A 12,064-nucleotide genomic window follows, 5' to 3' on the forward strand; every position below is an offset into this window, starting at 1 on the left:
ATCTCAACAGGAAATTCTAGGTGTAGAGATAAGCAGCCCTAAGGTATCCTCTTGGACAGGAACATTTCAAGACTTGCTACAGGTTGAGTAGGTAGACACACAGCTTAATCTGACAAAGAGCATCTTTTTTTTTCCTCCCTGTGGACTTTGTGGGAAGCAGTATAAACTAAAGATTGAGAACATAGTTAGTAAAACCTACCTATTGTATGGCCTTACTGTGTTACTCTATGAGCTTCAATTTCCTCATCTGTAAAATAGGGAATATTACCCATTCCTTAGGATTGTTGTAAAAACTAAATGAGAAGATGTGTATAAAACCTGGAAACTCATATACGCTCAATTAATAATTAGTAGTAGTATGGACACTGTCCCTTAACTTTGCTACAAAAGTGGAGGTTGCTTTTTACAGAAAGAAAACCAGAGTGAAATGGTCTGCTAGAAAATATCAAGGATTGAACCATAAAATTGTCATGTGTGCTGTCTTTGTCAAGCATCAAAGATGGGCATCCTCTAAAGTTTCTAGTGTTTTGTAGACATCTTTAGTCTTAGTACATCTTGTACAGTGGCAGTCATCTGGCATTGTTCCAACTGGCCCAGTAATATAGCAACAATTGCTCAAGACAGGGGCCCTGGGGCCCTGCTAGGTCCCAAAGCACCTTTTCAATAATCAGAAAAATCATAGTCAGTTTAGTTTGGGTGCTTAAGGCAGTTTCTATTTTCATTCTTTGAAAATAGTTAACTCTGTTAACCAATCACACTCCATTCCACAAGCATGCTGCATATTCTGCTTACCTTGTTTAATGCTTAGCAGAGTGCCTGGGACATTGTAAATACCCAATAAACAATTATAATGATGATAATAGTTGATGATACAACATTGTAACTGTTTGCATGGCTGTTTGAAAAATAAACTATGAGGTCAAGGATTTTGTCTTACTCATCCCTTCAACCCCAACACCTGGTAGAGAGCCTGGCATTGGAGATTGAATGGATGGACATACGGATAACTGGACAGCGGCTTAGAAATGGCACTTGCCTCCATTGCAACTCCCTGGCTCAAATGTGTACAGAGAATGGAGGATGATAATATTGCCAGGTAACTACTCTAGATTAAGTAAGTACAAGTTGCTAGGCAGTAGGAAGGCTTAAGGCTACACTGAGGCATTACATGATTGTAACTCTGAGGGGCAAGCTAGCCCAAGTAAAACACAGCATTTGCAGTAAGCTGGAACTTTGGGAAGTGCATGAATCAGAAGAGGAAGACACAAACAAACTCTTATGACAGTTCTACCAATGGCCATGCCCAGAGTCAAGAAAGTGGTAGGGAAAGAGTGCTAGAAGAAGAGATGTTAAAAACAAAAAAGGGTATTTATTGTGAAAAGGACTTTGGAGGAATATCTTGGCCTTTTACACAACACTTTGATAAAATGATTTCAAATATCCTTCAGAAGTTTGGATTCCTAAGATACGTGATAATACTTCCGTGTTTCCCTGAAAATAACACCAGGTCTTATATTAATTTTTGCTCCAAAAGATTCATTAGGGCTTATGTTCAGGGGATGTCATCCTGAAAAATCATGCTAGGGCTTGTTTTCCAGTTAGGTCTTATTTTTCAGGGAAACACAGTAAGTACTTGCTAACAGTATTCCTCAAGCCAGGTCAGGGGTCTGGAAAATGGGAAGAATTTCTCTGGTGTTCTAGTCCCAATGTGTTTTAAATTGTTGGACTTCTTTGATTTTTCAGGTTCTACAATATTTGTATGAGGCCCATGATTTCAAATGGTTATGTTCTTGGTTGGCACTGGAAATTCGCATCTACTTTGGTGCTTAATGGTTGAAAATAAATTAAAAAAATAATCAGTGTTATAGGAGCCTTTGAGATGTCATGTATAACTTGCCATCTAGCAAGCCCTGCTGGGCAGTGTAACCTGTGGAACTCTTGGCACATTGAACACAATGAAGAAAGGGAGTTTATCTAGTCTGGCTTTAGCCATATGTCATGAATACATTTGCTTTTAAATGAGTTTCATAAAATATTAATGTAATCATATGAAACAGCAGAGTGGCGAGTACATCACTCAGGAGTTATATTTATCCTGTGTATTTGCTTTTTGTTTGTCTCTATTTATTAGTAGACAGTACATGGAGACAGGCATTTCTTTCTCTGTCGAAGTGGCAGAACTTGTTTAATGAACTGATGTTTCTGTAATACGTGGTAAGGTAGAGTTGTGAGTGACAGAGCTATATGAATAACAATGAGGAGGCAGGCAGAACAATAAAAGGAAGGCAAACATTTCAGTAAAAGAGGAAAAATAGATGTGATTGTTTAGTTGGCACACAATCTAATCTGATCTTTGCCTGCTAAAAATTAATAGTTTGTAAAATGGGTGAGATAATATTAACAATTTTTCCAAAATCTTATATACAAGGAATGGAATTTTCCAGACATAAATGACATTCTTAATCACAGTGCTCTTATTCTACAGCAAAGGGACAGAATATCAGTGGCCTTAAAATCTCCACGATGGAAAGGAAGATCTAGACCCCCATCCACATCTTAGAGCCTGAAATGTAGAAGGCTATCACAAATGTTCGTGGAATATTGGAATGAATGTCTGAATAAGTAAATTTATTGGTGTGTGTATGCATGTTTTGAATGGAAGGAAGGAGTTACCCTGTTTCCCCGAAAATAAGACCTAGCCGGACAATCAGCTCTAATGCGTCTTTTGAAACAAAAATCAATTTAAGACCCGGTATTATATTATATTACATTAATTATATTACATTACATTACATTACATTACATTACATTACATTATATTATATTATATTATATTAAAGACCCGATCTTATATTATAGGAAAATAAGACCAGATCTTATATTAATTTTTGCTCCAAAAGACGCATTAGAGCTGATTGTCTGGCTAGGTCTTATTTTCGGGGAAACACGGCACCTATCAAGACTACCACCTATCATGCCAGAGATATTTTATCTGTTCTGTCCTTTCGTCCTTTGAGATAAATGTCATTATTTACCCCCACTTTTACTGAAAAGGAAATGGAGGCACACAGATATTAACAAACCTTCCTCAATGTCATATAACTAGTATGCGGACAAGAGAGCCACAGGGAGGAAGGGGAGGAGTGTGTGTGTGTGTGTGTGTGTGTGTGTGTGTGTGTGTGTCTGTGTGTGTGTTCATGCACCTGTGTACACATGCATGTTGAGTGAGATGACGTGAGGGCTAAAAGTTAATTTCATTTCAGAAAAATAAAACTTTTTGGAAGAATTTTTTTTCCTCCAAAACATGTCTAGGGTCTTGACATGCATAACAGGCATGTGAGAGGATGGAGAATGCCCTTGCTCTCTTGGGTTGGCTTGCAATAGGGGATGCCCATGTGCCCCCTGCCTGCTTATCTGCTCAGTCATAAGACTCTCTCCTACTAGCCCTGTTGTACCTGAAGTTCTGCTTCTGTAGGAACCACATATTATTCCAACTGTTTTGATCCATTTCCTTCAACAACATCTTAGAGAGCCACCCAGGGGATACAGAGCCACCTTGGAGACATGCTTTCAGGCATTCCAACCTTGGGCCTGTGTGGTGAGTAAAGTTTTCAGGAGTAGGACCTGCTACTGCTACTGCAACTGCCCCTACATTATCAGAAGTCCTTATGTAATACTTTGGGGTTTTTTGTAGTCCACTGTGCATTCTATAGCAGAGGGCAGGTGTGAGAGGTGGGAAAATAAAGAAGTAGAATGCACTCCCTTCTCTCAAAGGACTTGCATTTGGATATAAAGAAAAAATGTAAACAAGTCAGTACCATCTTTAGACCTAGGCAAGTGGGGCCCCTGCCCTGGGCCTGCACCTCAGGGGACCCCGTGGTTTGCAACCCTGTATCGGTATTTTCTAAGTCTTTCTCCATTTTCTGAAACTGATCAGGTTTTGCGGTATCATCTAAGCAAGGAGCCCCAATCTCAAACTGAACCTAAGTGGATACCAGTTCCCATTTCTCTCCTTTGGGTCACTCCCCAATCCTCTATCCCACATGTGGAGTCAACTAGATGCCCCCATGAAGCTTCAGAACTCATGCCTATGGAGTCTTCCCAGAGTTTTGGTTCCAGGAGAGTGTAGTCTGGCAAGTAAATCACTCCAGCTGTTTGGTACAGTATTTCTTTCATGGTATCATGTGAGATTGTGCCACCAGAGCAGTGTCAATACTGATTTGGAGTGAGTCAAACTGTGAATATAGACAAGCCCCACAAAAAAAAAAATATTTGTTTGGGGGCCCCCATACATACTAGAAGTATCCTTGAATGAAGCAAGGGATGATGTAAAATAAAACTCAGTGGCAACAGGTGTAGAACAAATCGTTTTTAGACACAGAGTTAAAAATGAACCAGAATTATCTGGAAAGGATTCTTCAGGGAGGGTGGGCCATAAGCCAGGCCTTGGAGCATGGGAAAAATTTGGGGAGGCTCAAATTATTCCATGCAGGAAGAACAACATGAACAAAGGCACAGAAAAATAGTTCTTTATTGAGCATTTTGTACTATGCATTATGCTAAGCACATTACATTCATCATTTTATTTATTCCTCACAGCTCCCTATTAGGTAGATGGGACTAACCCTGTTTTGCAAATGAGGAAATGGAAGTTCAAAAGATTCATTCTGCTAAGCAAATGGTGGAACTAGGACCCAGGTCTGCCTAATCCCCAAAACTGTATGCTCTTAACACCATGCTACACTGCAAAAAGCCAGGAAGTGTTACAAGGGACAACAGGAAGACTTGTCTGAGTGAAGCATAGGGTGTGTGTTGGGAACTAGTGGAAGGCAAAATCAATAGACAAGGCACAGTCATATTATGAAAGGCTTTGGATATCAAAATGAGATGTAGAGACAAATGGCACTGGTCAAACATAAACAAACAGCCCCATCCCAAAAGGACAATGCACGAGTATAATATAATATTTAAGACCTGGTAATAACCAATACACGTATCATGTTTTCTTAAATATCCTGTCTCTGTAATAGACCTTTGGTATGAAACTTATAAGGAAACGTTCTGCCTCCACTTGACTTTGCCTGGTGTCATTTATGGTTCTCTCTTTCCTTTTATAGACTTTGATCCTGCTCTCGGAATGATGACTGGAATTCCACCGATAACCCCGATGATGCCTGGCTTGGGAATAGTACCTCCTCCAATTCCACCAGACATGCCAGTAGTGAAAGAGATAATACACTGTAAAAGCTGCACGCTTTTCCCTCCAAATCCAAGTAATATTCTGCTTTTTATCCACACAAGTCACAATATTTTGGTGTCTAGGAACACTCTTCTTTTTCAAAAGAATTCCCAAGGGCTTCCTAAATGTATTTTCAGAAACTTCACCTAGAAAACAGAAGACAGGAAATTTTTCTCTTGCTAGCCAAGGTTAAATTTTATGCAGAGAGCAACAGATTTCTGTGTGCTGGTTGCAGTACAAATGTTAAAATGTATTTCTAATGCTCTCTGATAAGGAATTCAAGTGTGTTAGTACAGGAGACACCTGACACAAATTGCTCAACACATTTGCAGCCTCTCCTTTTCATAATAGGCTTACATTCTGATGATGGCAGAAATAGTGTGGTCTGAGCCTGCGAGGCACATGAGAAAATATACTCGATGCTAAAAAATGCTCCACTGCTACCAGCTATTCACACATCATTCAAACTACTGCTATTTAACTAATGAGCTGTAACAGACAGTGAGGTGAGGTTCAACTTACTATGAGGGCAAAGAAGAATATTGAGACTAAGTGAAACTACTTGTAGCCATTCAGCCAATGCAGTTCATGTAGAAATGGTCTAGACATATATCTTGTCAGTAATTAATAGTTTTCTCCTTAGACTGTTAAAAACTTCTGCAAAGATATAGTGACCATATTTCAGTTTAAATGTAGCAGCAATAATAATTGACTCAAACTTGTTTCCAGATCTATTTGTGATTTTATTTACTTTAAATTATCAAGAGCTTCTTCTTAACGTGACCCAAGCTTCATTAAAGCTTTCCCTCAGTTCTAGAGATGCTGGGTGGCTTACTTAAGGGAGTCATCACTCTAGTGCTAAGAGATTAAAGCTGTTTGTTAAGGGACACACTCAGGGGTCCAGGCCATAGAGCAAATAAACTTGCCTTACACGGTAAACATGAACTTTGTCAATGTGACTTCAGACAACTATTTCATCTCCTGCCTTACATAGGAATCAGTTAATCATGGAATCAGGCCCTGGGAGGGACCCAGATTCGATTTAGTATGGTCTGCTTATAAGCAAGAGAATTTTAGAATAAGGAAGGGTTGGTTGAACAAATCATCTTGGCCTCTTTTGCTAGTAAAAATGTTCTTAATACCCTTTTCCAGTCTTTGAACTTGATTGTTCGCAGGGTACTTCGTTCCAGATCAATAAGTAATTTAGGAGGTCAGTATCTCAGAGAACTCAATTGGGAGAAGAGCTAGCATGTCACAGGAGAATTAGGAAATGGAGAATAAGATGGCCCTAGTAGACTTTACCTGCAAGCCCAAATGGCCAGTCCTAGATTTGTGTTTAGTGTCTAGGTGAATGAGTACCACTGTCACACCTTTGTCTCTTACTCATAGTGCCACTGTCCCTACAAATGGGCAGTGGACTTTTTTTTAACCCTCCCTTCTCATGTGTTGCTTTTGGAATAGAGAAAGCTGTGTATCCCTAATATTACCTTTTTCCACTTCAAAAGCCATGAATTTAGGCATTGCCAGTGTTAAAACCTCCTGCTGATGTAAAGGTAGAATCTTGCTGGTTTCATCGTTCATTTATCACATAATCATCCTGCACTAGGCTTTCATAGTCTCAATCAAGTCAAACCTAAAAGGATGGTTCATAATCTGTAATGTCTAGGTTGGGTGCAAGGGATGACGTTACAAGATATTCTGTCCCTGAATTTCGAAAGAATAGTACAGATATCTTGTGTATAACACATAGATCTCATTGTTGAGCAGTCTTAAAATGAACTTAGAAATATATGGCTTAAAGAGACTCTAACTTTTGGTAGTCTATAGTAAAAGAAACAGACATCTCTCCCCACCTACAACCATGCCTTCTCAGTCCTGAGTTGGACAAGCCACGTGGCTCAATCCTTTAGTTCTTCAGCTTTGTGTTAAGAATGCTGGCAGGACAATCAGTGCCAATAAAGTGGTGGCTTCTGGGAAGGAACCTGGCTTTAGAAATTAATTTAAAAAAATAACACTTCTGACACAGCTTAAAGTAAATTGATGTTCTAGTTTATTTTTTGAACTTGAATTTTGCTTAAAAGGGCGCTCAGTTTAATTGAGTGGGAAAAATACAAATGCTGAAGTCTCCCTTAGTTCTCTGCTGAAAGCATAGCAAAAGTGCCATTTTTGTTAACAGCCCCAAGACTTTGTGTAGGTGAAATGGGAAGAGCAGGTGAGACGGGAAAAGCAGGGATTTGGTATGACTAAATACCTTATCTTCTCCAAAGCCCACCAACCCTGTCTGATAAGGCCTTGATTATAAACCCTAGTACTTATTCCTATCTCTGGTATATTTTCTTGCACTCACGGCCTCTCAGCAATAAGGTCGTCTAATTTAGGGACCCTCGGTCTCTTTATGCACCCATCCAATCTGTGTCTGTCTTGTTGCTTCATTAGAAAGTATTTTTAGCATCAATTCCTTCCCCTCTCACTTGACACTTCATCCAGGTGTGTGTCACATGTACAGAACCCTAAAAATCCTGGGGCTTCCATTGCCCACAAATTCAGAGTCCAACTCCTGACTTTAAAAGCCTTTCACTGGTCTGCTTTAAGTGACTGTTTCCAATCCATCATTTCTACTTGGCACTTGCCCACTCTTTAGTCAAGTTCAACTGCTTCCTCATATCACACTCCTCTCCAGGCCAACTTCAAGTCTATGCTTTCCTGGAACACTTCCATGTGGAAAGTACTGAAATTAAAGCAGTAGTTAATCATTCATCACTCTAATGCATTTCCATTTAAATATTAAGTGCTAAATCCAGTGGATACTTTTCAGTCCTTAAATTACTTTATTTCTCTGCTATAGTTAGTACTAGTGACCCCTTCATCCTTCTTGAAACATTAGCTCATTTAAAGGCATAAGAATGAATAAGACCAGCAGAGAGATCGTATAGAATGAAGAAGGGAAGACGACCAAGCAGAGCACCTTGAGGAATTCCAACATTTCATAATTTAAAAGAGCAAAAGTAGTTTGCAGCAAATCCTCAAAAGACTTAATTTTTACTAGCAGTTTCCAGTTATTCTCTCATAAATCTTCATTTATGCTTTCACCCCACCCCTCTATCAAAACATCCCTTGTTTGAGAATACTAGTGACCTTACAATACTACTAAATCCAGTGGTCAGTTCTCAGTTCTCTTCCTAATTGACCTAATAGCCATATATGATATAGTTGATTACTCCTTACTCATCGATATGCTTTCTTCAGTTGGACTCCAAGACACACTATTGGTTTTCCTCCCACCACACTGGTTGGTCCTTCTCAGTCTCCTTTGCTGATAATCTTCTGTTCTCCCTGACTTCTTATCATTGGAGATCTTCATGACTTAGTTCTTGGACCTGTTCTCTATCTACAATCATACCTTTGATGATCTCATCCAATCACATGGCTATAAAACTATCTATATGCCAATAATACACTAAATTATATTTTTAGCTCAGACCTTGTCTCTGAACTCCAAACTTATATTCGACTGCCTATCTGATATCTCCACTTAGATGTCAAGTAGACATTTCAAATGTAATATGTTCAAGACAAAACTCTTAATCTTTGCCCCCAAACCTTCTCCACTAGTGTCTTTCCCTATCTCAGATAGTGGAAGCTGCATCCTTTCGGTTGCTCAAGTCAAAACTTAACAATCATCCCTACCTACTTTCTTTCCCTCACATACTATATTTAATCTATTGGAAAACTCTGTCAGGTCTACCTTAAAATATACATCTAGACTCCTACTACTCTCATGATAACTACTGCTATGACCCAGTTTATATTCATAATTATATATTTTTCTGAACGATTGCAATAGCCTTCTATATGGTCTTCCTCTTTCACCCTTGCCCCTTTCATGCTATTCTCAAGAAAGCAGGCAGAGTGGTCTTTTTTAAAACCTAAGTCAGTTCATGTCCCTCCTTTTCTCAAATCCATTTAATGGCTTCCTATCTTACTCACAATAATGGCCAAAATCTATTTAATGCCTTAGAAGGCTCCTTGTGATTTTCCCTCCCTCTCCACATTGTCTCATTGACTTTATCTCCTGCTGCTCTCTTCCCCATCACTCACAGTTGCAGTTATACAACCTCCATGCTGTTCCGTGAGCATACCAGGCAATCTTCCATCACAGGGTCTTTGCAATGGCTCTTCCCTCTACCTGGAATACTCTTCCCCTAAATATCTGCATGGCTAACTCACTCACCTCCCTCAAGTATTTGCTCAAATGTCTCTTCCTCAGTGACCCTGACAACATATTTGAAAGTGTAGCTCTCCCTGCCACACTCCCAATCCTACTTACTCTCTCTAATTTTATTATAACACTTATTATCTTTTAACAAAATATGTAATTTGTAGAATGTAAACCCCACAAAGGCAGAGATTTTTGTCTGTTTTTTCCCCCCACTGATGTATCCCAAACACTTAGAAGTGTGTGGCATATAGTAGGTATTCAATAAATATTCCTAGAGTGATGGAGGGAGGGAGGGAGAGATGGGTGGATGGATGGATGGATGGATGGATGGATGGATGGATGGATGGATGGATGAATGGATGGATGGATGGATGGAGAAGTCAGAGGTCTAGAAAGCAAACCAAAAAATCATGGGGTAATTAACTCACATGGTGATATATCTCTCTTCTGAGCTTCAGGCACATATAGCCAACTGACCATTAGACTTTTCTAGGTGAATATACATCAAGTGTGCAACAAAAAACAGTGTTATATTATAGTGGGTAAACTACCAGATTAAAAGTCAAGAGAATTGTGTTCTACTACAAGCTTTTGTCACCAACTACCTGTGGGATCTTGGGCTAGGCACATAATCTCCTTGGGTTTCAGTTTCCTTGTCTATAAAGTGAGGATATTGGGTTAGATTAGTCTAGACACCTCCAAGGTTTCATCAGATCTAAAAATATGATTCTTGACGTTAAAAATGTGTCTAACCCAATAATTATTCACCTAGGCTAAAGCCCCTCAAAATGTGTTAGGTAAAACAAAGGAAAATTGGTAGGTGGCACATAAAGCTTTGTACCTTCAGTGGAGCAGGCAGTGTGGTGTAGTGGTTAAGTGCTCGAGCCCTGAAGTGACACAGGCCTGCTTTCATATCCCAGATATCCGCCACTAAATAGCCATGAGATATTGGGTACATAACTTAACCTCACTGACCTAGACTAGGCAAAATCTGTTCTGGTCTAAAAATTCAATGAATCAAACTAGACTGGAGCTAACTGTGCACCAGTCTCCTAAAGATAGATGCTGAATAGCCCATTGTCCTAGAAGCAACATCCTCTGATTCCCAGGAGTCAGAAATATGGCAAAAGAAAGCTTTCTGGACACAGTTACTTTTTCATAGAGTGGCTGTCAGAGATTCACTGCATTCCCAACTAGCAGTTCTCAGTTGATGGTATAAGAAGAGGGCAGTACTGTTACAATTCTGTTGACTCTATTCCCTATGCTGTACCCCAAATCCCATAAATAAAATTATAGTTGACATTCAATATTATCCAGCTTCAGTTTCAGGTGTACACTGCAGTGGTCAGGCATCTACACCATCCATGAAGTGGTCTCCCTAATAAGACAAGTGCCCATCTGACACGTTAAAAATCTTTACAACATTAATGATTATATTCCCCAAACTGCTTTTCATATCCCCATGGAAATATTGTGGCTACTAATTTGGATTTTCTAAGCCCTTTACTTTCTCTCCCATCCCCACCCCGCTTCCATCTATATCTCTGAGGCTATTTCTGTTTAGTTTGCTCATTTATTCTGTTCTTTAGATCCCACATATAAGTGAGATTATATGGTATTTGTCTTTCTCTATTGGCTTACTTCACTTAATGTGATATTCTCTGGGCCCTTCTATATCATTGCAAATGGTAAGGTTTAATTCTTCTTTGTGGCTGAGTAATACTCCATTGTATAAATGTACCACAGTTTCTTAATCCAGTCATCTGCAGATAGGTATTGCAGTTGTTTCCATATGTTGGCTATTGTGAATAATGCTGCAATAAAGATTCAATGTCAGTTATAACATATGTGTGTGTGTGTGTGTGTGTATGTATGTATATATATATTCAGTTTCAGGTGTACGCATATATATATGTGGTCACAGGACATGGAGTACAGCATAGGGAATAGAATCAATGGAATTGTAACAGCTATATATGATGTCGGAGGGTTAGTAGATTGGGGGAGAGGATTATCACTTTGTGAGGAGTATAAATTAGTACATTGTTTTGTACACCTGAAACTAATATAAAAAAAAATCTACAGCAGATGGGATGAGAAACTGAAAAAAAAGTAGGCAGTATCATCTCTCCAGAGAACTCAGTTTTGCCAAGATTTTTCACTCCAGCTGATAGACCTTCTGTATGGAGAGGTTGCATTTTGAGTTTACTGTGAAATAACAGTACAGGTGGAATAAGTGGAAGGATATCATCTTCTATCTGTGTCTGGGCACATAGAAAAGCACCCAGAAGCCAGGAAAACAGCTTTTTTTTTTTTCCATTTTACCTTCTCAAAACAGGCTGACCTCATTCACTTTGGTCCTTAGGGCTGGGGGTTCTCTAAAGAAAATTTGAGAAAGTGGGTAAATTGAGAATAAAGATTTGCCAGACTTCTGATTATTTCCAATCAGTTGGGATTACATTAAACTATATCTGACCCCTGCTAATTGTCTAGGGGGCCTTCAATCTTAGGTTGTCTAATAAAATCAACTCAAAGACTTTGCAGTATATGAATTCTGGCAAACCAGATGAGTGATCTGTATGCTCCTTTGAAAAGCAAGATGCGAG

At 39.2% G+C, this 12,064-nt stretch overlaps 1 protein-coding gene across 13 annotated transcripts in view; it reads left to right on the top strand.

Moving 5' to 3' along the window:
- Positions 1-12,064, top strand: part of ENOX2 (ecto-NOX disulfide-thiol exchanger 2) — a 454,293-nt gene that overhangs the window by 321,066 nt on the left and 121,163 nt on the right. For all 13 annotated transcript variants that reach the window (XM_033118206.1, XM_033118225.1, XM_033118235.1 and 10 more), the window contains one exon: positions 5,118-5,273. In XM_033118206.1, the coding sequence (XP_032974097.1) occupies positions 5,118-5,273 (156 nt within the window). The remainder of the gene's footprint in view (positions 1-5,117; positions 5,274-12,064) is intronic.

Source organism: Rhinolophus ferrumequinum, chromosome X (genome assembly GCF_004115265.2).
Source record: "Rhinolophus ferrumequinum isolate MPI-CBG mRhiFer1 chromosome X, mRhiFer1_v1.p, whole genome shotgun sequence".
NCBI lineage: Eukaryota > Metazoa > Chordata > Mammalia > Chiroptera > Rhinolophidae > Rhinolophus > Rhinolophus ferrumequinum.